Below are 27,972 nucleotides of genomic sequence, written 5' to 3' on the forward strand. Positions count from 1 at the left end.
CAAGCTCACTATGTTTATTACAAACTGTTTAATTGCTTCTTAACCCGATAACTTTACAAATATAGAACCATGTGCCATTCTGGGGGTGCTCTGTAATGAGTCACTACAGACTAGCCCAGGCACAGTTTAATGCCGCTGAGATCCGTCCAGGAGCAGTCCCGGCAGTGGCCTCAGCCATGTGGGGGAGGGCCTTGGGAGGAGGGCTGCCAAGTGTGGCTAGGGGACCTGGCTTCAGGTCTGAGGAGGTGCTTCAACAGCACGATGCTCATTCTCTGTCCGTAGTGTCTCCATGTACTTTCGCATCTTCTCAACCATCCAGGAGGGTAGCACAAAGGATTTCAGTTCCTCCAATTTCAGGTCCAGGCATCCTCTGGAACAGACATTGAGGAGAGTTGAAGCAAGGGAGGGTATGGGCCCAGGCTCACCCCAAGGGGCTACTGTGATGGGAGGGGAGAGGCAGGGGACAGATGACTGGTTTTACCTGTAGTCATCACTGGCAGCGAGGTCCCGGATGTCCTCCTCAATGAGGAGGTAGGCCTGAGGCAGGAGCAAAGGAGAGTGGTCACTGCCTTTGATTCAATTCAACTCAACAACACTTGATTAAACATGTGCTTAATGTCAGGGCTGGAAGGGACAGGGGCATGATTTACAATTTAGGAGGAGAGAGTGAGTAGGGAGAGACTGGGGAACAGCGCCCTGAGACCACCTTTCACACATATAGAAACTTTATGGGTTATAGGGAGTGGGACTGGTGACTTATTTACGGCCCTTTCCTCTTAAAAAAGGCCTCTGAGGTAGCTTAAAATGAAATGGCAAGAGAGCTAGCAAAACACATATGGAAACAGGAAATCAGGAGGAGGAAGCCATATGTTAACTCTAAGAACGAAGATAATCTGTTTTTGAACTTCATGGCAAAAGGGAAAACATGAGAAGCTGCACACACTGCTGTGGTCCTGGGGCCTACGGAACAGCTTTGGCACAATGCCATGGTCTGCAGTGGGAGAGCGCCCTCTCATGAGCTTACCATACAGGGGATGTCATCCATCACATGAGAAAGTCTTCTGTGAGAGACAGTTCTTTCTGCTCTTATGGTCAGGACTGTGTGTCCCCTGAGGAATCTGTTTTCACCTTATGAGCACTGTGAACTATCTAACAGATGAGGTGTCCTTGAGAAGGTTCTAGAGCTAAATTTGTGGTAACCCATGGAAGTGTGCTGGTTTATCAAGTCAGCAATTAAAAAAAATTAAAAAAAGCCAGCTGCTAGTCTTGCAGCGCCTGGGTGGCTCAGTTGGTTGAACATCCGACTCCGGCTCAGGTCATGATCTCATGGTTCGTGAGCTCGAGCTCAGCATCAGGCTTACTTCTCAGTGCAGAGCCTGCTTTGGATCCTCCGTCCCCCTCTCTCTGCCCCTCTCCTGCTCATGCTTTCTCTCTCAAAAATAAAAATTAAAAAAGAAATAAAGCTCGTCTTGCTTATTGCTTAACTTTAGATCCTGTCTTTCCTTTTTCCCATCTATTTCTTATTTATGTTATGTTGCGTTTTATGTATCAGTGCTAAGCTCCCTGACATCTTTTTTAAAAAAAAAATTTTTTTTTAAACATTTATTTATTTTTGAGACAGAGAGAGACAGAGCATGAATGGGGGAGGGTCAGAGAGAGAGGGAGACACAGAATCTGAAACAGGCTCCAGGCTCTGAGCAGTCAGCACAGAGCCCGACGAGGGGCTCAAACTCACATACCGCGAGATCATGACCTGAGCCGAAGTCGGACGCTTAACTGAGCCACCCAGGCGCCCCATCCCTGACATCTTCTTAAACAGGGGGTAGGAATAAGAAGAGTACTAAAAAGAAGATGGTTTTTTCTTGCCAGAAAGGAGATGGCATACTGGTTTGCAAAGCCACTGAGTTCTAACAGGTGCAGTCACAGTGGTGTGACTGAGGCCTCAGGTGGGGGACACTGCATGTGATGAACAAAACCCTGCTACTTTTAGAACACACACAGTGAGGATTTTCCCCAAGATTGTTGCTTGATATAAGCTAAGTACTCTTTAAGCAGAGGTGATTCTGGAAAGGGCTGCTAGGTGTGGCAAACAAATTTTACTGCATGTGCTAACTCCTACTGACAAGACGTGCTGCCTGGATCACTGTGTTGGGAAGATTCTATAGCTGTGTCTGGTAGAAGAGTGTTGTGATCCACGAGTGCAATCTGTCAATGGGCACATGAGGGGAAAGTAGCGTTAAGTGTGTCTGGTGCTTGACATTTTTAGGCACAGCGAATACAATCCAAATACAAGGGATGATGTGGGAGGCTGAGGGAGTGGTGTGTGGGAAGGGAATCCAGGGATTAAGTCCGACCTTCAGCATGAAGGAACGGGCCCTCTCCACCCTGACAAGTCTCCCTTTCCACATTCGTCAAGCTTTGAGTCTCACACAGAGGTAGGCCGGAACCTTGGTCCCCGGGCTGGGTGGGTCTCTGACATGGCACGTGTGAACAGTGCTTACCATCTTCCCTCCTGTTGCCCGCATGTGATGCTGCTCGGCCAGCCAGTGCTTGTCCTGGGGGTCAGCTGCGTACTGTGAGGGATGAAATCACAGACGTTAGCCTAGTGAGAGGAACTTTTCTCATTTGGTCCCAGAGCCATCTCTCGGTCCCTGAGTAGCTCTTACTAAGAAGACCTCGTCTCAGCCTGGTGGATGTCAGAGGGCTCGCCAACTTCTTCACAGCAAGTAGAGCTGAGCCCAGGAGGCCAGGGGTCGGGACCCCCATACTAGATCTTTAGCACGTCTAATCCCTACCCCTTCCTTTCTCAGAACACAGAACTCTGGCAACTGGTCAGACTGATGACTACTATTCTAGAGCTTAATTCCTCTTTAAAAAATGACCTGAGGTAGTTTATAACACATGTGAATGGTTATGGTGACCATTATTTTCTAAGACAAAAATCAGGACAGGTCAAGCTCTGGGGGAGGCAGAATAGTACTGCGGTGAAGAACCTGGTTTTGGAATTAGGTTTAAATTCTGGTTCCTGACCCTTAGTAGATGGTGTCAGCCTGGGCAGTAATTTCCTTGAGACTCGGTTTCTTCATCCGTGAAATGGTGTTCATACTTACCTCATCGGGTGCTCGGTAAGGATAAATGATATAGTGCATAAAAAGTAGGAAAGATAGTACCTGACACAGTAAGTGCTCAATAAAGGTAGGTTTTGTAAGACAGGCACAACATTTGAGATAGAGACAAAGCAGAGAAATCTGCATTGTTTCTCTTTGAGTTTAAATACTTATTTCATTTCCCAAGTAACATAAATATTAATCAGAAAATTTAAAAGTATGCACTTTCTGACCCAGCAATCTCACTTCTAGGGATGTATCCTGCAGAATCACTCACACATGTACACAGGCATATTTGGGAAAGCATTGTGTGTAATAGCAAAACTACTGGGAAAAAATGTAAATATCCATTAATAGAGTAATGAAGTAAGTTATGGAATATCTAGTCTATAAATTCTACACAGCTGTTAGAAATAAAATGAAGGTGGGGCGCCAGGGTGGCGCAGTCGGTTAAGCGTCCGACTTCAGCCAGGTCACGATCTCGCGGTCCGTGAGTTCGAGCCCCGCGTCGGGCTCTGGGCTGATGGCTCAGAGCCTGGAGCCTGTTTCCGATTCCGTGTCTCCCTCTCTCTCTGCCCCTCCCCCGTTCATGCTCTGTCTCTCTCTCTCCCCAAAATAAATAAACGTTGAAAAAAAAATTAAAAAAAAAAAAAAAAAGAAATAAAATGAAGGAGACTTAATTTAATAACATGGACAAATCTCTCAGATATTATCCATAGATTCATAGTGGTCAGCATACTTTTTCTTTTTTTTTTTTTTTTAAAGGGCCAGCTAGTAAGTATTTTAAACTTTGCTGGCCACATACATTTTTGTCACGTATCCTTCATTTTTATTTTTTTAAATTACTCTTTAAAAATATAAAAAACCAGAGTTGGACAAAAATAGGCTACAGGTTGGATTTGGCCCCCAAGCCATAGCTGCTGGTCCTGAATGTTAGCTCTGTGGGACACCTGGGTGGCTCAGTCAGTTAAGCATCTGACTCTTCATCTTGGCTCAGGTCATGATCTCATGGTTCGTGGGTTCGAGCTCCAGGTTGGGTTCTATGCTCACAGCACAGCATTCCTGCTTGGAATTCTCTCTCTCCCTCTCTCCCTGCACCTCTCCTGCACATGTGCTTGTGCACATGCGTACTCTCTCTCTCCCTCAAGAATTAAAAAAGAAAGAAAGAAAGAAAGAAAGAAAGAAAGAAAGAAAGAAAGAAAAAGAAAGAAAGAAAAGAATGTTAGCTCTGTGAAGGCAAGGAGTTTTTTGTGTCTGTTTTGTTCACTGCTATGTATCTAGCACCTTGAGAGTGTTTAGCACTCAATAAATATTTGTTCAATGAATGAATTTTGGGGTAAAAAAAATACAGAGAACACTATGTACTTATTTTTTTTTTTAATTTTTTTTTTAACCTTTATTTTTGAGACACAGAGAGACAGAGCATGAATGGGGAAGGGTCAGAGAGGGAGAGGGAGACAACACTACGTACTTACCTACATATTATGGCTACTGACATATGTATTGTCAAATCACTAAAGGACACACACACACACACACACACACACACACACACTCCCATGTGTGTGCACAGGGCGGGAACTGAAGGATGCTACCATGTTGGTGGTGGTGGCTTCTAGGGGAGGAGACTCCAAATCAAGGGTGAAGGGAAACTTTGTGTTTTGTTCCCTATTAGCTTCTGTATATTGAGTCTTTTTACAATAAGAATGGGGTGATATATTTATAATAAAAAAAGTTAAAAAGGAAAAAAATTTGAATAATGCGTCAGAAGGACAGAAGAATGGGCAAAAAATTCAATAAGCAGTTTACAGAAGAAATACAAAGGGATGCATCGAAACGATGCTCGTTGTCACTAACAGAATATATTTTTTTTTCTTAACTTATTTATTTATTTATTTATTTATTTATTTTTGGGACAGAGAGAGACAGAGCATGAACGGGGGAGGGGCAGAGAGAGAGGGAGACACAGCATCGGAAACAGGCTCCAGGCTCTGAGCCATCAGCCCAGAGCCCGACGCGGGGCTCGAACTCACGGACCGCGAGATTGTGACCTGGCTGAAGTCGGACGCTCAACCGACTGCGCCACCCAGGCGCCCCATCACTAACAGAATATAAAGTAAAACAACAAAAACATTTTCCCTCCACTTGTTAGATTGGAAAGATTAGAATGAGACATCACACCCACCAGTAATGAGTGCGGATTGGCAGTTTAAGAATGGCGAATCTAAGAATCGGGAATGTCTGCTGGTTACAACGAACATTTGCTGAGCCCTTGCTATGTGCCAGGCATTGCTCCGGGAGTTCACTGCACTCTCTCTTAATTCTGCTCATCCTAAAAGGTTGGTTTGTATCATTTTCTTTTGGTAGATGACAAAACAGACTGGGAAATGTGAAGCCACTTGCTCAAGGTCACCTGGCTACTAAGCGGTGGAACCTGGACTGAAACTCTACTCTTAACCACTGCGCTACTGGAGTTCCAAGTAGGTCCCGGAGCACAGACATGGGAGATAATGCTAGAGGGGTTTTAGAAGAGGTGGAGGTTACAGAAGAGTCAGGCAGAGATAAGCCTGGGGGAGGAAGGTCATCAAGCGCAACAACAGGAGTGAGGGCACTGAAAGGGAAACGAGGTAGCAAGTAGGCATACTGTCCAGGTGCTGAGGAGCCCAGGACGTAAGACTGAAAGACTAGAAGCAAGTCTGCCCATCAGAGAACTTGAACTTGCACAGCATGTAGCACACAGAGCCGTAATTCTGGGACCCCAAAGGAGCCATGTGGTTCTGGCAAGGGGCACCAAGCCTTATGCACAGGTGCAAAATCACCTGTCTTCAACACACACGCACTACTATCTCTGTAATATATTTGGATGCTTTTGTGACTGAAAAAACATAAATTCATTTAAGGGGGTGAGGGAATTTGTGCCCCTCCCCCATTATTTTCTTAAATAGTAGAGACCAAAGTACCTCTGTTTGAAAAGGATTAGAACTGCTGCCCTGCTTCAATCTCTTTATTTTATAGACAACTGAATAAGGTAGTGGTAAAGAGCTCAAACTTTACCAAAGACAGGCCCGGCCTGGAATCCTGACTCACCACTTATTGGCTGAGTAACTTTGGGCAAGTCACTTAGCCATTCTTTACCTCTGGGTTGTTTTTTGTTTTTTTTTTTGTTTTTTTTTTCCCTTTGTAAAACAATATAGCAATCCCTATCTTAAAGGATAGTTCCATGAGATAATGTAAGTGCAGCACAAGAAACTGGTACACAATAAGCACACAAAGAAAGTTGCTGTTACTATTGAGATACAGAGTTGTTGAGTAAATTACAAAAGGTAAAGGTTAAGGGCAGAGGGGTGACTAGAACCCAGAAGTCCTGACTCCCAGATCAGTATTTGTTCCAAACTTCTCTGTGCCATCCAGAGCTCCCAACAACCATCTACACACACTGCAAAGGCCTGCCTAATTCCTAGCACTCACCTACCTTAAAGAGGTGCGGGTGCTTGATGTAGATTCTCCCTCTGGTGCCCCCCATCCCCAGGGCCCTGAAAAGGAACAGACGAGTGGTAAGGATTCCAGCAGCTGCAGTCCTAGGAGCAGGCCCCAGAGTTGCCCCCCTCCCTCCGCGCCAAAGCCCTTAAACTTACTTGTTGGCTCGAGATCCCAACACAAAGGTGGTAGATTCATTCAGCCGGGCTGGGTCCCACTATGCAAAAGACAGAGGCGGGTGAGGGTGAGGTGTACCTGCTGGACAGGATGGAAATACTCTTCCTACCATTATCCTTGTCCACTATTCCAAACAGCTGATTCAAGTAACCAAGTACGTGAAGATATGCTAGACTAAGTAACCAAGTACTTGACGATATGCTAGACTAAATATTGGGGATAAAGAGACGAGTAAGATACAGTCTGCTCTCCGGGGACCACAGACGTATGTGTAGTAATTATACCACCACGAGACAGGCAGGGGTACAGATGAGGGCCGGGCATGAGGGATGCCAAGGGGGAGAGCAACAGGAAGGCTCCCTTGCAGAGGTAATTCCCAAGTTAATTCTGAAAGGGCAGAGGAGAGGAAGAAAGGGACCAGGATGAATGCAGAAGGGGACAGTGGGCTTGGCATGCTAGAGAAACCATGAGCAATTCTGTTACACCTAAAGGAGAGGGAGCACAGATTAGCAAGTGGCAACTGGTGAGACTGGAGAGAGAGGCAGAGAGGGCTTGAGGCCCTGGTATGCTTCTTTTTGTGGGTCTGTACTTTATTCTGTAGGCCACGGGGAGTTACTGAGGCCTCTAAATAGGGAGAGCCAGATTTGCTTTAAAGACAGCTCACTTGCCCACAATGTGGCTAATGGATTGGAAGTGGCAAGACTGTAGGCAGGGAGCAGTTTAGAGGGTGCTGTCCTAACATACTTCTGAAAGATGAGGGTCTGAGCTCAGACGGCAGTATGGATGACGAGAAGGGAAGAGGAATGGTGATATATTTGGGAGGTACACTTGTCCAGGACTTGAGGGGATGTAGATGGGAAGGAGGGGGAGAGGGAAAGATGACTCAAGTAGAGAATGTCAAAGAAGGTCTGTGAAGAAAGATTCCGACTGCAATGTGGGATATTTGAAATGCTATGGAAATTCTAGGCAGGGCGTTCTAGCAGGCAGGGTATATAAATTTTACACCAGAAAGAGAGGTGTGGGACAAACAAGGGGGTATGGCAACTTCAGGACACACTGAGCCCTGAGTACATCATTCACAGAAACTTTGGGTGCAGGAGTGGGCCAGGGAGAGAATTCTGAGGAACGCCCATGTATATGGGTCATTGCTGAAGAAGAACTCACGAGAGACAGAAGGGATGTCTGGGGAGGAACAGAAAGATCAGGCAAATTCAGGAGCATTTCAATCAAGGGAGCAGAGTTTAAGACGAAAGGCATGGTCACCAGTGTGAGAGCAGAGAAGGCCAGTAATACAGGAGGTGGAACCTTTCTTTTCTTTTCTTTCTTTCCTCTTTCTTTCTTTTTAATGTTTATTTATTTTTGAGAGAGAGACAGAGCACGAGAGGGGCAGAGAGAGAGGGAGACACAGAATCCAAAGCAGGCTCCAGCTGTCAGCTTAGAGCCTGACATGGAACTCGAACCCATAAACTGCGAGATCATGACCTGAGCCGAAGTCGGATGCTAAACTGACTGGGCCACCCAGGTGCCCCGGAGGTGAAACATTTCTACACTTGATCTTAGCCAAAAGGCCGAGAAGCAATGGGAGGTGAAACATTTCTACTGGACACAGCCTCAACCAGGACAGAGGAGTTTTCAGGTACCTTACTGGGCTTTCACACATGATTTTATTTGAAGAGAGGATTCTATTGCTAAAAGAGCCTGCAAACAACCGTTCTGGAGGCAACAGAGGCTAATGGTTAAGAGCACAGCCTCTGGTGGCAATGAACCTTGGCTTTGAGACTTGGGTTGACCACTCAGCAGGTATGTGACTCTGAGCATGTCTCTAAGCCTTCACATACGTTCAAGGGTATTAAGTGTATAAGCTAACTAGATAAAATAGTTCCTTCCCACAAGGTCGTTCACAGGAAAAGAAGCTCAACTACAGAAGCATAACAGAATCTATCTCATAAGATTGTTATAAAGATTAAATGATACTCCTGAAACCAGTATTACACTGTATGTTAACTAACTAGAATTTAAATAAAAACTTGAAAAAAAGAAGGATTAAATGCAACCACATAATCCGTACAAAAGATTTAGTACAGTGCCTGTCACATGTTAAGTATCCCTAGCTCCAATACCTATTTAAGACCCTTCTGGGAGGCCAGCAGGGGCGTGGGTGCAGAGCAGGGGTCAGGGAATAGGGGGATGGCTCTGGAATGGCATTCACAAATACCTCACACACTCGCCCCTTCCCTCATGGTGGGCCCAGAGCCTTGACCGAGTCTCCCTGGCATCGTGGTCACTGCCATGCTCACATAATCATACCTTGGGGCCTTCTCGGCGAATCGGTTCACAGGATTTTGGTTTCCATCTGATTGGAAGGAAAGAAGAAAGGTGACTTCTCCGAGGTGAGGCCCAGGACTGGAGCAGAGCCTGCTGGCAGTGGTGGGTTCCTCACATATTCTCACTTTGGCCCTGGCTGTCTTTCCTCCTGGTAACCCACAGGAGGAGGTACGAAGGCAAAAAGCCATTCTAGGACTGGCTCTGATATTACCTAGCCACACGGACAAGTCCGGGAACCTCTCTGAGCTGCAGTTTTCTCATCTGCGAAAAGGTGAGAACAGCAGCAACTGCCCTCCCTCTCCTGTTTGTGAGCAGCGGGGCTGCTTCGGGAGACCACACTACGGTACGATGACTTTACTGCTCCATCTCCTAGACCAGTGGTTTCAAGCTGTCCCCGTTGTTTCCAACCCCACCCGTGCGGCTCTATCAGGCTTCCACGTAAAGTTTTGTTTGAAAGAAAGATTCTGCTGCTTCAAAAACCGTAGCGCAATTTTGTTCATTATTAGCTGTAGGACCTTGGACAAAAATTCTCGGAGTCTGTCTCCTTACTTGCAAAAGTAACTATACCTTCACTACAGGGTGGCTGTAAGGATGAAAAGGTCAAGTGCATAAGGTGTTTAGACCAGTTGCGGCACCTTATGAGCATTTAATATATACTAACAATAAAAACAGCTCTGGTATTTAATCAAGCTGGGCTCAACAGTTCTGGGGCAAAAGCAGGATAAAACAGTGTAGTGTCCCCCCTTTGCTGCCTTCTTTCCCCAGCCCTCAAACCAGACTAACCCTCCTCCCTGGTGACTCAAATGCTGGATCTGATTTTGGCAGGCAGAACTCTGGCCTGTCCCCCTCCAGGCCCACTCCCTCCCCGTTCTCACCACACCGCTGGCCCCTACTCACACCATGCCGGCAGCCGCCCGGTCATTTGACAGCATGTGTCCAGGAGGCCGTCCCTTCCTCTGCCGTAAAGAACAGCTGTCAGAGGCCTGACCCCCTGTGGGAAGCCCTACCCCGTGCCACTGGCAGGTCCAGGGTCACTTGGTGGAGATGGTTTTCCAAAGAGACCAAATGAGAGTGGACAGGGAGAGTAACAGTCTCCAGGGGCCCTGCCTCTTATGCTAGATAGGCTCCACGGTGCACGGAGGAGGCCCTCTACCTTCTTCTGGACTTGTAGGGCCTTTTCCCAGCCAGAAAATGGGGAGATGGTTTACCTTTTTGGGAATGGGGCTTCCTCGATGGGCACATTCTTCTTCTGTCTGTCGGCCACGCTGGAGGAAAATGGAAGGGAGGAGTCAGTGAAAGGCCAGAGCCTGGGAGCTGCAGGTCCCGTGGGGCTGCAGAAGCCAGAGCCTGGGACTACACCCTCCAGCCCCTCCCTGGACCAGGCTTCAGAAGCTCTCCCAATGATGCTATTTGGACTTGGTCCTACAAACAGGTAACACGTGGAACCTCCCTGGGCCCACAGAGTTCACCTGCCTCCCAGCCTCATCGGTCTCCCCATGCAACACCCCAGACACAGTGAGTCTGACCTTTATCCCTGGAAGTTCATGGGTCAATCTGGGTATTACTTTTTCTCCATCTGAAAACAGTAGTTTAGCCTGAAGGGAAAAGACCAAGGTGTTAACAGTTATTATTTTGGTGGATAACAGCTAGGTTAAAACTCCAAACTGGGTTGAAAAATTTTCATGATCAGTACAAAGGCACCCCAAGATATACATATAAACAGAGACCTATTTTTTAAAATACTTAAGTACGGTTGACCCTTTGAATTGTGTAGGTCTACTTACACACAGATTTTTCCCAATAAAAACAGTACAGTACTGTCAATGTATTTTCCTTATGATTTTCTCAATAACATTTCCTTTTCTTTAGCTTATTTTATTGTTAAGAATACAGTATATAAAACATACAACATACAAAATGTGTTCATCAACTGCTGATGTTATTGGTAAGGTTTCAGTCAACATAAAGGTGTTAGTAGTTAAGTTTTTGGAGTCAAAGTTTATAATATGTGGGGGTGTCTGACTGGCTCAGTTGGTAGAGTGTGGGACTCTTGATCTCAGGGTAGTGAGTTCAAGCTCATGTTGGGTGCAGAGATTACTTAAAAAAATTTAAAAAAAAAGTTTTATCTATTTTTGCAAAGAAAGAGAGAGAGGGACAGAGAATAGGAGTGGGGGAGGGGCAGAGAGAGGGGAACACAGAAGATCTGGAGTTGGATCCACGTTGACAGCAGAGAGCCCATGTGGGGCTCGAACTCACAAGCTGTGAGATCATGACCTGAGCCGAAGTCGGATGTTTAACTGACTGAGCCACTCAGGTGCCCTGAGATTACTGCTAAAAACAAGTTTATACGTGCATTTTCTACCACAGGAAATTGGCGCCTCTCATCCCTGCCTGTTCAAGGGTCAACTGTAATTAATGATCATTGATGAAAAATTAGAAAACTATGTAAAAAAAAAAAAAATCAAACTTGAAATTTCCCATATGCACAGGCTACTGTTAATATTTCAATGTAAATTCCTCATTACTCTTTTCCTTGTAAATATACACTATATATTTTTCCTAACTAAATGCATTAATACAATACATATTACTTCATAAGCCACTGCTTTTCATTTAATAAATATTTGGCACCAAGTATAGATGTGCTGGGGACATAGTAGTAAATAGCACCTGCAAAGTCCCTGCTCTTGTGGAGCTCACACTCTGTGGGCAATCTGGAAATAAGGAAATCAACAAACATACAAACAAGGTAATTTCAGATCATGATAAATGCTCTGGAGAAAAAAAGTCCAGGCAGATGTGACAGACAATTAGCAGAGGGGAGGCTGTTCGGAGAAGGCAGCCTTCTGGGCTGGGCAGGAGGAGGGAGAGGGGGAGGAGGAAGAGGAAGCAGCAGTTAGAGGAAAAGCTGAGGGGAAGCATGTCAGCAGCAGGGAGGAGTGCAAGAGCACCAAGGTGGGAACAGACTTGGCCTGTGTGAAGAAAAAGATGGCCTGGCAAATAACGGGCAGAGGAGAGAGGGGTGAGTGAGGAGCCCTATAGTCCTGTGAACACCTGTGTCATGTGAGCGGCATTTGACAGGCCTGGGCACTCCCCTCTTCTGGAAACTCTTTCCTACAGGCTCCCGTGGCCACACTTCCCTGGTTTTCCTCCTACTTGTGTGGCCACTCTCTCTCAGCCTTTTCTGCTGGCTCATCTTCCGCAATCTGGTTCATTCTATCTTCTTCCATTTGGTATTCTATCTACTCTCATCACGTTCACAGCTCCACTTAACATCTATAAAGTGACGACACCATAATTAAAAAAAAATTTTTTTGAGTAGAGTTGACACACAATGTTGACTATGATTTTTTTCTCTTCAGCTGTGGCTTCTCCTTTGAGCTACAGATTTATACAACAGTCTGTCTGATGTCTATGCGCTGAGGTCCCCAAATCTGCTAAGTCTGAACTCATGACCTCCTCCAAACGCTGCAGTGTAGGGTGCATAAGTCTCCGTGTGAAATTATGTGCATATTTTGTGGTAATTTAATTCATACCTGTCTGCCCTAACCAGGCTGTCAGTTTTATGAGAGCAGGAACCCTGCCTGTTCATTTGCCATTTGTTCCTTTGTTTCCTCATTCATTCATTCACTCATTCACTCACTCGCTCACTCATGCAATCACTCAACACTTTGTGTACACATATTACGAGTCATAGTCTCAGGCTGGGAATACTGCAGCGGACAAGATCAGGCCTCAACTCTTGCAAAGCTCAAGCTTTTAGCAGAAATGGGGGTGGAAAGGGAGACAGGAAGTAGGTGCACGAACTATTAATAATTTCATATTGAAATAAATGGTAGAAATAAACAAGTAAGGTGACAGAGATTAACTGGAGGTGAGGAAAGGAGTGAGATGGGGTGCTACTTTAGATGGAGTGGCCAGGAAAGGCCTCTCTGATGAGGCAATATTTGAGCCAAAGCTGAAGAAAAGGAGGCACTTATATAAAGAGTTAAGGACAGAACATGCTGGGCAGTGAGAACAGCAGGTGCCAAGACGCTGAGCTTGGTGTACTGGAGAAGCAGAAAGGACTCCAGTACAGCCAGAAGACGGCCAGGGAGGGAGTGGTGGGATGAGATGAAGTTAGTGGAGCTAGTGCAGGTAGGGAGGGCTCTGTGGATCATGTTAAGGCATCAGGGTTTTACTCTGCCTGCGGTGGGAAGTCACTGGGTTTTAAAGAGGAGAGCAACGCAATCTGGTTCATCTTTAAAGAGAAAGGTCTGGCTGCCGTGAGAGTGGACCGAAAGAAGGCAAGGGGGAGGCAGCTCCGGGCTCAGATACACATTTGGGAATCATCAGCAGTTAAACTGCTTCAAAGCCACAGGACTGGAGGGAGGCACCTAGAATGAGAGTGAGCCGCAGAAGAGAAGGGGTCTGAGGACTGAATTCACGAATGCACCAATGGTTAAGAGGGCAGGTAGAGAAGGTGAGCTGGTCCAGGAAGCCGAGGAGGAGCGGACGCAAAGTCAAGGCACTGGAGAGGAGTGTTCGAAGAAACATGAAATGACCCCCTGGCACAAACGCTACCAAGAAGTAAACTGAGGACACTTCGGGTCCAGAGGATCTGACAACATGGAAGTTACTGGGGACCCTGATATGGGAGGGGTTTTGGTGAAGTGGTGAGGAATGGCACCGAAACAAAGTGAGTGAAAGAATGAACAGCAGGTGCAAAGTGGAGCCAGTGACAGCCTCCTTTCCCAAAGTCTAGCTGTAAGAGGGAACAGGGTGGCAGCCGAAGGAGACCGTGGGTTCAAGGGTGGTCTGTTTTTGTTCCTCACTGCATTCCCCGTGCCCCCATGAGCGAACACACATAGGTGAAAACATACATAGGGAGAAGAAGAAAATGCACCAAAATGTTAATATGAGTTACTGCTGGTAGGGAGATCAGGAGGAATTTTAATTTTCTTCCTCATAATTTATTCTGTCTAATTTTAACATAAACCAGCGGCAGGTAACATTTACTGAGTCTTTGTTGCTGACTGAAATGTTTTAAGAGTACCACCACATTTAAACCTCACAACAATCCTATGAGGTAGCACCTCTCTACTCACTTTGCAGATGAGAAAATGGAGATTCAGTGAGGTGAGGTAACTTGCCTAAAGTCACACAGTGAGTCCAGCCAGCACTCATATCTGGATGGTGTAAATCAAGAAAAAGCCTGCCTTCTTAACTACTATGCCAAATTGTTAATGGATGTATATTACTTGCATAAATAGAATGAACAAATAAAAACAACTGCTGTGCAAAACAAAATGAAGGACACAAAAAATGCAAGGCAACGGGCTATAGCTAAGATCAGCCATTTCTCCCTAAGAAATCGCCATAAAGGGATAGCTAAGGAGATTAGGGAACATGACTGAGATGGTAAATGTCGGTAACAGAAGTGCAAGCAGGCAAATCAAGTCTTAACCCAAACAAACTAAAAATCCTACTCTAATTGTATCATGTCCAATGTGAAGAATCTTTGCACGTAATGAAGTTCTGTGTGCAGTTTAGACAAGGGGACCCCAAAGAACATCCGAGTACCTGGCCACCAAAAACTAGGTTCTGTTGTAAGGCAGTTGTGTATTACATTTACTATTTTTTTAAAAATGTTTTTAATGTTTACTCAGTTTTTGAGACACAGAGAGAGAGAGCCATGAGCAGGGGAGGGGCAGAGAGAGAGGGAGACAGAATCTGAAGCAGGCTCCAGGCTCTGCGATGTCAGCACAGAGACCGAGGCGGGCTCGAACTCACGAACTGTGAGATCATGAGCTGAGCTGAAGTCGGATGCTTAACTGAGCCACCCAGGCGCCCCTTACATTTATTATTTTTATTTTTTTAAGACTTTATTATTTTTTAAAGTAATCTCTACACCCAACGTGGGGCTTGAACCCATAACCCCAAGATCAAGACTCGCACACTCTACTGACTGAGCCAGCCAGGGGTCCCTAAGGCAGGCGAGTGTTAGAATTATGAATAGAACTCCCATGTACTTAATATCTAGTATGTTCTGCGTCAGTAGTGTATGTATATTTTCTCATTTAATCCTTACAGCAAACCTTGGGGGTAGGGGGGTGGGATTCTTATTCCTAATTTTAGGAATAAGGAAACTGAGGAACAGAAAGGTCAAAAGACTTGTTCAAAGTTTCTTGATTCGTCTCGTTTCAAGATGGACTTTGGGCTTTCTACCTTCCTGTGCTCTAATTCCCGTGCTCTGGCCATATACCTTCTGTTCCACATGCTAGCTTCCCAGTCCCATCAATCCCAGCAAGGGGGGAGTCCACAAGGTGGACATGGGGATTCAGGAGACTGGAAAGGTGAAACCATTCGTGGAGTACAGACTATGCCCAGTTCACTTTAATCTCATCTTTCATGGGGACTCAGACATAGTTTCACACATTTCCCTTCCAATCTCCTCATGGCAGCCAGGGCGATCATTCAAAATGCAAATCTCATTAGGCGGCTCTTTTGCTTAAAACACCATAGTACAATTCAGTTTGCAGTGCTCTGCTTGATTTGGCCTCTGCTTACCCTTCCGACCTCATCAAGTATTTTCTCCACCCTCTGAAAATCAGCAACCCTGCCCGCTTTCCGTCCCTTAGATGTACTCCGCTCCCTTACCTTGTAGTGTACTCTCTCATTGCCTCCCACACTCACAGCACTTAGAACAGTTTGTAATCCTAGGTCTATTGTATGATTACTGGAGTAACATCAGGGATCTGGGGGTAAGGACTATGTCCATCTGGCACAGTGCTGTCGGGGTATGGCACAGAAATGGCACACAGTGGGCTCTCAATACCTATTACCTGAAGCGAGAAATAAACTGAAAAAAAAGCATTCTAGGGGGCACCTGGGTGGCTTACTTGGTTAAACGTCCGACTTCGGCTTAGGTCATGAACTCATGGTTTGAGAGTTCAAGCCCCACATCAGGCTCTGAGCCTGCTTGGGATTCTCCCTCTCTCTCTGCCCCTTCCCACCCCCCCCCCCCCGCCCCAAATAAATCAACTTAAAAAGAAAAAAGCATTCTGGGATGCAACTGAGACTGAAAGTTTATTAATTTAATCTTGATTCAGTTCAAACTTATAGTAATGTTAGCAAACTGCCAGGTTTTATTACCGGCAGACGTTACAACTGATTATAATATATTACAGACCCAGAGTGAATTAATGAATTGGCCTCCTGGGAGTTTGGCTAGCTTAAATGTGACAGACCATGAGAAGCAGATCAGCTTTCACTGCACTGGTGGATGGAATCTTGTCCTCTCGAGGCTGAGGCTCCGGCCCTGGTCTCGCTCTTTTCTGAGGCTGTGCCTGAGCAGCTGGCCAGCCAAGCACCCAGAAGACATCACTGTCTCATGTCTGAGAATCGTCCTCACACGACTAAGCTCAAACTAGCCTCTGTGCCTCTGAGTATGAAAAAATTTCCATCTCTGATACCTAGTGGTTTCACAGTCGAGCACAAAATCTGGGTGATGCTGACAATTCCTATTAGTAAGAACAGCTGACACATGCAAACAGGTTCACTTCTATCTTGGGAACACAGCCATATTTATAGACCTGATGTCATGCCTCCTGACCACACCCTGAGAGGCAGAAAGGGTGACAGTCTCCATGATGCCAAAAGGGGCTATAACTACTTGAAGAGTTAAGTCACCAAGTATTTGCAGAGGTGAGACAGTCCTTAGCTATTCTAACTCTTGCTTATTCTGAACCACAGTTTCTTCTTCTGTAAACTAGGGATTAAAATATACCTTCTGGGATGTCAATGAACTAATACACGTGAAAGTATCTATCACAGAGCCTGGCACATGGGAGCCACTTCCTTCCTCTCTGCCAGCAGCAGCTCTAAGCCCTAGATGGATATTAGTGGCTCGTCAGGCACCGCACCCCCCGCTCCCCCAAATACCATGAACGAAGTGATCACATTTCTTAACAGAGCCCCGAGGACTAACCCTGTGTCTACATCTCTTGCCCCCTTTGGTCTCACCTGCTCCAGGCAGCTCCGACAGGCCTCCTGGATCAGCTGCTCTGCATCCACTTCTTCTCCCACATTGTCTCTCACATTCAGTGCTGCCTTCTGGAAGAACTAGGGGGAAGCAGAACAGAGGACAAGGTCAGAAGACCTGCTAATCTGCATCAACTTGAAGGAAATGGAATATAAAAGAGAAGCTTTTGTCTTACCCTCATACAGAAGGGAAAGGGATTATGAATGTGGCTTTGAGATCAGACAGATTTATTAAAAAAATTTTTTTTAAATGTTTATTTTTGAGACAGAGGGAGATAGAGCGAGTGGGGGAGGGGCAGACAGAGCGGGAGACACAGAATCCGAAACAGGTTCCAGGTTCTGAGCTGTCAGCACAGAGCCCGATGTGGGGTTTGAACTCACGAACCACAAGATCATGACCTGACCCAAAGTTGGACGCTTAACCGACTGAGCCACCCAGGAGCCCCGAGATCAGACAGATTTAAATCCCAGCTTCCTCACTTTATTCTCTCTTAAGGAGGGTAATAATCATGGAGATGCCCAAAGGATGGTTATTACAGCATTAATGTGTAAGCAGTACAAAACCAAAGAATAACTTAAATGTCCAATTATTGCTCAAATAAATCGTGGTATATCCATACGAGGAAGTAGTGTGCAAATATTAAAAACCACAGTGAGAAAAAGGGCGCCTGAGTGGCTCAGTCAGTTAAGCGTGTTGACTCTTGGTTTCAGCTCAGGTCATGATCTCATGCTGGTGAGTTCGAGCCCCGCATCGGGTTCTGTACTGACAATGTGGAGCCTGCTTGGGATTCTCTCTCAGGGACCCTCTCTCTGCCTCTCCCCTGCTCACGCTGTCTCTTCTCTCTCAAAATAAATAAATAAACTTAGAAAAGAAAAAAAAAGATTCTCTCTCTCCCCCACTCTGTTCCCCTCTACTGCTCACTGTTTCTAAAATTAAAAAAACAATCCCTTTCCTTTCCTTTTGAGAAAGAGAGCAAACAGGGGAGGGGCAGAGAGAGAGGGAAACAGAATCGGAAGCAGGCCCCACGCTCTGAGCTGTCAACACAGAGCCTGATATGGGGCTCAAACTCACGAAGCATAAGATCATGACCTGAGCCGAAGTGAGACGCTTAACCAACTGAGCCACCCAGGCGCCCTGAGAATATATTTTTGACATGACAAGGCATTCAAGACATATTGCTAAGTGAAGGAAGCAAGGCATCAAACAGTTTCGTACAGAGTGAGTCTATTTATGTAAAACAACATAAAGCAAACACAGACAAAAGAACTGTAAAAATTTTATTAAAGTAACAGTGGTGATATTATGGATGACTGTCTTTCTTTTTTTTTTTTTTTTTTTGCTTATCTATAGTCTCTCAATGTTTACAATGTACCTGTATTACTTTGTATAGGAAAAGAGGAACAGCCCAGGCCAGGAAAGATCCCGAGTGTAGAAGGTCCTCACTGAATTTTTTGCCCTATCTGAAAGAAATGTGTGGGATGGACAGCATGAGACCTGGCCAGGGCCAGGGCCCCAAGTCCCAATCAGCTGGGGAAAGGGAAGGCAGAAGGTTCCTCTATGGGGGAAGAGGGAGAGCTGGAGTCTGAAAACACTGAGGGACAGGTGATGAGCGGCCTCAGATGGAGTCACTGAGAACACATTCACAGTAAGAGTCCAAGTTGTGTCCTAAAAGAGTGTTACAGAAAAATGCTGGCATCTATAATCACTGCTCCTACTGTGGGAACGTACTTTCTTTCTCTTCTTCTTTTTTTTTATTTTAAGTAGGCTTGGGGCACCTGGGTGGCTCAGTCAGTTGAGCGTCCGACTTCAGGTCACGATCTCGCAATTCTTGAGTTCGAGCCCTGCGTTGGGCTCTTTGCTGACAGCTCAGAGCCTGGAGCCTGCTTCAGATTCTGTGATTCCCTCTCTCTCTGCCCCTCCCCCACTTGCACTCTGTCTCTGTCTCTCAAAAATGAATGTTAAAAAAATTTTTTTTTAAATTTTAAGTAGGCTCCGTGCCCCCCAACTTGGGGGCCTTGAGATTAAGAGTCATGTGCTCTACTGAGTCAGCCAGGCACCCTCAAGGAGATATACTTTCATTTTATTTTATTTAAACAATTCTTGAAAAATGAATCTATCAGTATCTGTATTCAGCTATTTTTTTTTTTTTTTTTAATGTTGGTTTATTTTTGAGAGACAGAAAATGAGCAGGGGAGGGGCAGAGAGAGAGGGAGACACAGAATTCGAAGAAGGCTCCAGCCTCGGAGCTGTCAGCACAGAGCCCGATGCTGGGCTCGAACCCATGAACCATGAGATCATGACCTGAGCCAAAGCTGGGTGCTTAACTGACTGAATCACCCAGATGCCCCCACACCCCCTGCTTTTTAAGTTTATTTTATTTATTTTGAGAGACAGAGAACAGGAGGGAGAGAAAATCCTAAGCAGTCTCCACACTGTCAGCATGGAGTCTATGTGGGGCTCAAAATCATCAATGGTGAGATCATGACCTGAGCTGAAATCAAGAGTCAGATGCTTAACCAACTGAGTCACTCAGGCACCCACATTTTATATTTGGCAAGGCCAAATGCCTGATATTATTAATGTCCAGCCAAGGAAAAGAGTGAGAAAGTGTGGATTAGAAATCTCATGAGATGAAGAGGAAAATTCTTCAGGCCAAATTAAATGAATGGTCACAGTTTCACTTTAGAACAAAACCCTAAGAACTAGAGATTAATGCTGGTATTCAGTGTTGAGTATTGGCTAAGTGAAAGCTAGTTAAAACAGTCTGGATTCTTTACAGCCAGCAGGGGAGATGGCAGTGTGATGAATATACGGGGGTGACTGTAAGTGATCTCTGGACCTGAGGATGAAATTTGGTCCTGAATAAGGTGTTCAAAAATGCTGCTGGGAGAAATACAAAATTGTACAACCGTCTGGAGAGAAATTTTCTCGGGGCAAAAAATGTTTTCCTTTCTAGACACCAATTCCATTGCTAGAAATTTATCCTCCAGAAAAACTCTCACAAGCGAATAAAGATGTACACTCAAAGTGTTCAGTGTAGCACTGTTTGTAATAGATAAAAATTTGAAATAATCTGAATGTTCTTGAGACTATCTAGTTGTGGTACATCCATACAATATGCTATTCTGCAACTATTATAAAAGAATCAGGGTGGGGCACCTGGGTGGCTCAGTCGGGTCAGGCAGCTGCTGACTTGATTTCGGCTCAGGTCGTGATCACATGGTTCGCAGGATTTCACCTCGCTGACAGTGAGGAGCCTGCCTGGGATTCTCTCTCTCCCTCTCAAAATAAATAAATAAACTTAAAAAAAGAAAAGTATCAGGGCGACGGGGCGCCTGGCTGACTCAGGCAGTAGAGCACGTGACTCTTGACCTCAGGGTCTTGAGTTCAAGACCCAAGGTAGGCACTGGGATTACTTAAAAAAAAAGGAAAAAAAAAAAAGAATCAGGGTGAGCTATTATGTACTGACCTAAAAACAGGACCAAATTATATTGTTAAATGAAAATACTGAGTTGCAGAACAGTGTGTGTAAAATGATGCCACGTAGTTTTTGAACATGGGTGTGCGCACACACACACAAATAAGTATGGGAGACTACGTAGTCCCTGTTAACAGTTTGGTATCTCTGGGAGGTTTAAGTGACTTTAGGTTTTTACTTTTCAAAATATTTGTATTATTTTTCCCCCAATATTTTCTTATGAAAAACTTCAAACGTAAAATTGAAACAATTATTCAATCAGTGACTAGCTAACATCTACCACTTAACATTTTGTTACATTTGCTATAACATATCTATTTATTCATCCCTTTGTCCATCCATCAATCTATTTTATGAACTATATTATTAGGATATTTCTTTTAAAAAGAGGGATGCATTTAGTCATCACACAAATCAATAATGATGAACAGATGAACAATGTCTCAGATAAGAACAGTCATGGCTAGAAGTTACTACCCTAAACATTTTTAAAACAATGGATAGACAGAAGAGGTCAATCAACAGTGTGAACTTATCTGAAGCAGTGATATAATCAAGTCTCTTATCTGAAAACAAGGGTGATAAGGAGATATACATTTTTTAAGTTTATTAATTTATTTTGTGAGACAGAGAGCACGAGGTGGGGGAGGAGCAGAGAGAGAGAGGGAGAGAGAGAATGGGGGGGGGGGCAGGGGGTAGAGCAGAAAGAGAGGAAGAGAAAGAATTCCAAGCAGGCTCTGTGCTGTTAGCCCAGAGCTGGATGTGGGGCTCGATAACACAAACCATGAGATCATGACCCGAGCTGAAATCAAGAGTCGGACGCTTAACCGACTAAACCACCCAAGTGCCCCAATAAGGAGGTATCTCGACAGACTACATAAGAAGGGAGCACAGAGCCACAAATTGTGTTCATCCAGCATTTGTCCAGGAGAGAAAGTTCTTGAATCACGGTATCCACTATTGGGAAATGATAAGGAAAGGGCTTTGGAGACGGGCAATCCTAGACTGACTCCTGGCCTAGCCTTTTCCTAGTGGATTAACCTCTCTACTTCTGCATATGTAAACGTGTGCAGGCATGAGAATACATGTGCATTCTGGAACATGCAATATTTAGGGCTAGTAATAACCGGGTATAAGGGGAGGTGTGGCTGGGGTCTGATCCCAGTGGGCCATATATGCCATGTTAAGTAATCTCGATTTCACCCAGAAGGCAATGGAAAGTCGCCGAGGGATTTTAAATAGGGAAGTGACACCCTGAGATTTACACCTTAGATGTCACTGGCAGCTGTATGGAAGGTGAGTTGAAAGAGCGGCAGTTACAGCCAGAGCCTGGGTGAGAGAAGATGAAAGCCTGAACCAAGGCAGAGGCAAGGAAGAAGACGGGTGATGAAGGCATGTGTGACGGATGATGAAGTGGAAGGTACAGGACTCCGTGACTGGATGGGGAAGGTGAAGGAAAGGCAGAGTTCTTGGTTTCCAGTTTCTAACTGAATGGTAGTCCGATTCAAACTTCACACTGAGCTCCAAAACTGAGCTCCTGATTCGCTCGCTGGTTCCTGCTTTCCTCATAGCAAGTCAGTGGCAATGCTATTTTTATAGCTGCCCAGGGCAGATAACGCAGAAATTGTTTACTTCTGCTCTTTTACCCCACACATCTGAATTGCCAGCAAATCTTGTTGGCACCTTTAAAATACACACTAGAATAGAATAGAATAGAATAGAACAGAATAAAAATAAAATAAAATAAAATAAAATAAAACAAAATAAAATAAAATAAAACAAAACAAAACAAAACAAAACAAAATAAAATAAAATAAAATAAAATAAAATAAAATAAAATAAAACAAAATACACACAGAATCTGGGGTGCCTGGGTGGCTCAGTCAGTTAAGCATCTGACTTGATTTCGGCTCAGGTCACAGTCTCGTGGTTTGTGGGATTAAGCCCCACGTTGGGCTCTGTGCTGACACAGCTAAGCCTGCTTGGGATTCTCTCTCCCTCTCTGCCCCCACCTTCCTCATCCCCCACTCATGCACAAGCATGTGCGTGCGCTCATGGGCTCTCTCTCCAAATAAAAACTTAAAAAAAATGCACATGGAATCCGACTCCCAACACCTTTACTGTTAACACTCAAGCCACTATCATCTCAAGCCTCCTAACTGGTCCTCCTGCAGCTGCTTCTTTTCACATCAGAGTGACCCTTTAAAAATATTCAGATCAGGGGTGCCTGGGTGGTTCAATCAGTTAAGCATCTGACTTCAGCTCAGGTCATGATCTCATCGTTTGTGAGTTCAAGCCCTGCGTCGGGCTCTGTGCTGACAGCTGAGCCTGGAACTTGCTTCAGATTCTGTGTCTCCCTCTCTCTCTGCCCCTCCCTTGGCTCACACTCTGTGTCTCCCTGTTTCTCAATAATAAATAAACATTAAAAAAATTAAAAAAAAATTCAGATAAGTACTCTGCTCAAAACTCTCCAAGAGCTTCTATTTTACTCAGAGTAAACCCCAAAGTCCTTACTGTGGCCTCAAAGGTTCTGCATGAAAGGGGCCCCTATTTCCTCTCTGATTACCTCATTACCCTCCTACTGGCTCAGTTGGTTCTAGCCACACAGGCAACTTTGTTGCTTTTTTTTTTCAAAGTTTTATTTAAGTAATGTGTACACCCAACATGGAGCTTGAACTCATGACCCCGAGATCAAGAGTTGCCAGCCAGCCTTCTCTTCTGAGCCAGCCAGGGGCCCTGACTTTGTTGCTTTGAATGTGCCAAGCACACTCGTGCCTCAGGGATTTTGCCCTTGTTCCCTCTACCTGGACTGCTTTTCCCTGATGTGTCCACATAGCTTGTATTTTCCTCACTTTATTCAAGTCTCTGCTCACGTGTGGCTTTCCTAGATACACTCTATGAACTAGAACTGCTCCCCACTGGTCACTCTCCCCCTTCTCTCTGGTGTTCCTAGTGCAGTACATATCAGTTTAAAGAGAACAAGAACACTGTCATTTTGGTCACTGCTACATCCTCAGTGCCTTGAACATTCAGTGCCTGCTATTATGGTGGGTTCTCAGTAAATACTTCTTGAATGATTAAACAAATACAAGAAGAGGAAAAGGTTTAGGAAGAAAAACAGTTCAGTTCTGAATATGCTGAGTTTGAAATATCTACGGGACAATCAGGTAGAGTCATGTAGACGTTTATTTATAGGTCTAAAAAGGAATTTTTAAAATTTTAATTAATTTAGAGATGGGGGGGGGGAGCAGAGAAACAGGGAGACAAGAGAATCCCAAGCAGGCTCTGCACCATCAGTGCGGAGCCTGACGTGAGGCTTGAACTCATGAACCATGAGATCATGACCTAAGCCAAAACCAAGAGTTGCATGCTTAACCAAATGAACCACCCAGGTGCCCCAAAAGGAATTTAAAATAATAATAATGGTGATACTACTAAACAAATAAAAACACTTGTTCGAAGCACAGTGCTGAGCACATTACACTTAAATCATTTTATGCTCATAATGACTTGACAAAGAGGTATTCAAATTACCCCCCAAAGAGGGGAGAAAAGTTCTCAGGGATTCAGAATAGGAAACCTTTACACATCTGTGCACTAGAGAGAGCCAGAGGGATTGTGATGTAGGAAAGACCTGTCCGTGAATCTTTGTCCTTCTTAATTTTTTACTGCTGTGTCCCTCTCACCTTCATGTACTTGTTGAAGACAGTCTGGATCTCCTCATTGATGCTAGGCTGGAGAACAGCTCGGAGGAGGTCCATGGAGATAGCAGGATCTGTGAAACTGCATTCAGGAGGGAGACATAGTTAGGGATCATGTCCCAAACATATCTTTCCTGGTCTGCCCAGCCAATTATTGACACAAACTCCTTTATTTATTTATTAAAAAAATGTTTTTTAAATGTTTATTTATTTCTGAGACAGAGCATGAGTGAGGGAGGGGCAGAGAGAGAGGGAGACACAGAATCAGAAGCAGGCTCCAGGCTCTGAGCTGTCAGTGCAGAGCCTGACGCGGGGCTCGAACCCACGAACCATGAGATCATGACCTGAGCTGAAGTTGGACACTCAACCGACTGAGCCACCCAGGTGCCCCTATGTTTATTTATTCTTGAGACAGAGACAGAGCATGAACAGGGGAGGGGCACAGAGAGAGGGAGACACAGAATCCGAAACAGGCTCCAGGCTCTGAGCTGTCAGCACAGAGCCTGACGCGGGGCTCAAACCCACAGACCATGAGATCACGACCTGAGCTGAAGTCGAACGCTCAATCAACTGAGCCACCCAGGCGCCCCTGACACAAACTCCTTTAATGAGAATAGATAGCTTCTACTGAAAACAAGCTATGTGCCCAGATGTAGTATGCACTACACAGATGTATGGCTTTATTCCATTTTCATAATAACCTGTGAAATGAGCATTACTTTTCTAAAAAAAGTATTTTTTTAATTTACACCCAAGTTAGTTAGCATATAGTGCAACAATGATTTCAGGAGTAGGTTCCTTAATGCCCCTTACCCATTTAGCCCATCCCCCTTCTCACAACCCCTCCAGCAACCCCGTTTGCTCTCTATATTTAAGAATCTTATGTTTTGTCCCCCTTCCTGTTTTTATATTATTTTTGCTTCCCTTCCCTTACTTTCATCTGTTTTGTATCTTAAATTCCTCATATGATATTTGTCTTTCTCTGACTAATTTCACTTAGCATAATACCCTCTAGTTCCATCCACGTAGTTGCAAAAGATTTCATTCTTTTTTACTGCTGAGTAATACTCCATTGTGTCTGTGTGTATGTGTATGCATATATATATATACCGCATCTTCTTTATCCATTTATCCATCGATGGATATCTGAGCTCTTTCCATACTTTGGCTATTGTTGATAGTGCTGCTATAAACATTGGGGTGCATGTGCCCCTTCAAAACAGCACACCTGTATCCCTTGGATAAATGCCTAGTAGTGCAATTGCTGGGTCATGGGGTAGTTCTATTTTTAATTTTTTGAGGAAGCTCCATACTGTTTTCCAGAGTGGCTGCACCAGTTTGCATTCCCACCAGTAGTGCAAAAGAGATCCTCTTTCTCCACATCCTCGCCAACATCTGTTGTTGTCTGAGTTGTTAATGTTAGCCATTCTGACAAGTGTGAGGTGGTATCTCATTGTGGTTTTGATTTGTATTTCCCTGACGATGAGTGATGTGGCGCATTTTTTCATGTGTCGATTGGCCATCTGGATGTCTTCTTTGGAGAAGACATTCATGTCTTTTGCCCATGAGATGAGCATTCTTCTTCTTTTTTTAAAATGTTTTATTTATTTTTGACAGAGAGAGACAGAGCACGAGCAGGGGAGGGGCAGAGAGAGAGGGAGACACAGAATCCGAAGCAGGCTCCAGGCTCTGAGCTGTCAGCACAGAGCCTGACGCAGGGCTCGAACTCACAGACCGCAAGATCATGACCTGAGTCCAAGTCAGACGCTTAACCTACTGAGCCACCCAGGCGCCCCGAAATGAGCATTATTCTTAAAGTGTTTTATGAAATACAAAATCTATATGCTTTAACAAATAGTTTTAGTGAACATCCATTTAATCACTACCCAAGTCAAGAAATATAATCCACATCCTATAGGCCTATCTTGTACTCTCTCCCTTCACGGAGATAAATACTACTAGCCCCACTTTTTTCTGAACCTCCAAGCTATTCTTTCTTTTTAGCAGTATATTTATTTTTTTTTTATGTTTATTTATTTTTGAGAGAGAGAGAGAGAGTAGGGGACAGGCAGAGAGAGAGGCACAGAATCCAAAGCAAGCTCTACGCTCCGAGCTGTCAGCACAGAGCCCAATGAGGGGCTGGAACCCATGAACTATGAGATCATGACCTGAGCCGAAGTTGGACGCTTAACCGACTGGGCCACCCAGGCGTCCCTCTGGATCTCCTTATAGCCCTCAACCACAGAGCCAGTGAATGTTAGGGATCTTAGGCACGGTTGAATCCATGACTACCCCTCATTTGGTACATCAGTTCAGAGGAGACAATGATTCAACCAAGGTCACACAGAGTTACAGAATCTTAGTCTCCTCTTTCTTAGTCCAGTGCTCTTTCCAATGGCTCATTGTCTCTTCTCAGCTCGGTGCAGTGGGGACCCCAAAGGTGCCATCCAAGCCAATGCCCGGGAGGTAAATACGCAAGACCAGCCTTACCTTGTCGTCATCTGTGAGCGGCGGCCCCTTCGCTGCACCTGCCGGTGTTTTATCATTATGTTCCAAGGGTTCTGTGGGGACCAAGGGAACGGTTGTCACTGAGGTCCATGACACTGGGGTGGAGGGTGGAGATGAACTTAAACGTAAACATCCCCGCTTCTCTGGGACGGGGTTGGCGGGAGGGCAGCGGTTGAAAGGCCCTGCCCGGGAGGAGGAACTGAAGAAAAGTTTCCTGCCTCGAAAGGTCCCAACCCCACCTTTTCTGGAACGGCAGTTGGAAGGTAAGTTGTTTACCGAGGGGCTGGCTACTCTGGGGCAGGTGGTGTGCTGGGCGCTTTCCTCGTACTTACACCCCATCCCCACAACTTTATAAGGCAGGCACTAATCATCTCCATTTTACAGAAGAGGAAACTGGAGCTCAGGGGTTGGCAGGACTTGCTCACGTCACCTAGCTAGAAAGGCGGCATCAGAATTTGAATCCAGGTCGTTGGACTGCGAAAACGCCAACTCCCTGGGCAGCAGCACCAGCCGCCGCGTTCTCTCACCCGCGGGCCAGGGTCCAGGGAGCCCGAGGCCCAGCCGGCCCGAGCCCAGGCCCAGCCCCGGCCTCCCCGGGGGCGCCCTCACCGTGAGAACCAGCTGCCCCGCTGCGCCCGCGTCGCCCAGGTCGGGGCCGCCCCGCTCTGCCCCGCTGGGTCCCCGCGGCTGCTCGGCGTCGCCAGTGGCCCCCATGGCTCCCCCGGCCCCCACAACTTCAGACCGACTCTACCACCGGCCGGAAAGTGGCCTCGTGACGTCATTGCAGCGCGCCGTTCGCCGGCCCGGAAGCGCGCCGCGGGGAGCTGCGGCGTTTCCATGGGAACCAAACGGCTGCGTCTCGCCAGGGTCTGAGACGCCTACAGGCGCTGAGTGCGCGGGGCTGCGTCCGGGGCGGGGCCGCGCCTCCCGTGTAGGCTGTGGGTGTTTGGTCCCGGAACGCTCCCCGTTGGGTCAAGGCCGGTGGAGAAGTGTGGGGCAGGAGGAGGGCAGCAGGCTCCCTGGGCTGGGGTTGGGGAGCGGAGGGGAGCACAGCGGCGCCTACAGTCCAGTCTTTGAAAGCCGTAGAATTTAATATGCCTCGTACTCATCCCCTACGGAATGGAGGGAGTGGGCCTACTACGAGGACCCGATAACCCAACAAGAGGGGGTCTGGCC

At 45.7% G+C, this 27,972-nt stretch overlaps 1 protein-coding gene across 2 annotated transcripts; it reads right to left on the reverse strand.

Moving 5' to 3' along the window:
* On the reverse strand, positions 1–27,566 carry DNTTIP1 (deoxynucleotidyltransferase terminal interacting protein 1). Of its 2 annotated transcripts, XM_040446914.1 has the most exons (13): positions 27,406–27,557; positions 26,779–26,849; positions 24,274–24,370; positions 17,091–17,189; positions 10,613–10,681; positions 10,295–10,351; positions 9,984–10,042; positions 9,069–9,114; positions 6,743–6,801; positions 6,580–6,640; positions 2,502–2,573; positions 482–537; positions 1–370 (listed from the first exon to the last, which is right to left on the reverse strand). In XM_040446914.1, exons 1-13 carry the CDS (start codon positions 27,508–27,510, stop codon positions 232–234), a joined length of 990 nt encoding a protein of 329 aa, XP_040302848.1. In that variant the 5' UTR covers positions 27,511–27,557; the 3' UTR covers positions 1–231. The 2 variants fall into 2 exon arrangements, with proteins under 2 accessions (XP_040302848.1, XP_040302850.1); XM_040446916.1 differs by lacking the exons at positions 1–370; positions 482–537 and adding an exon at positions 1,809–2,205 and having other exon boundaries at positions 27,406–27,566.
* Positions 27,567–27,972: the final 406 nt, after the last annotated feature.

This window comes from Herpailurus yagouaroundi, unplaced genomic scaffold (assembly GCF_014898765.1).
Source record: "Herpailurus yagouaroundi ecotype Mexico unplaced genomic scaffold, PumYag 196, whole genome shotgun sequence".
Classification (NCBI taxonomy): domain Eukaryota; kingdom Metazoa; phylum Chordata; class Mammalia; order Carnivora; family Felidae; genus Herpailurus; species Herpailurus yagouaroundi.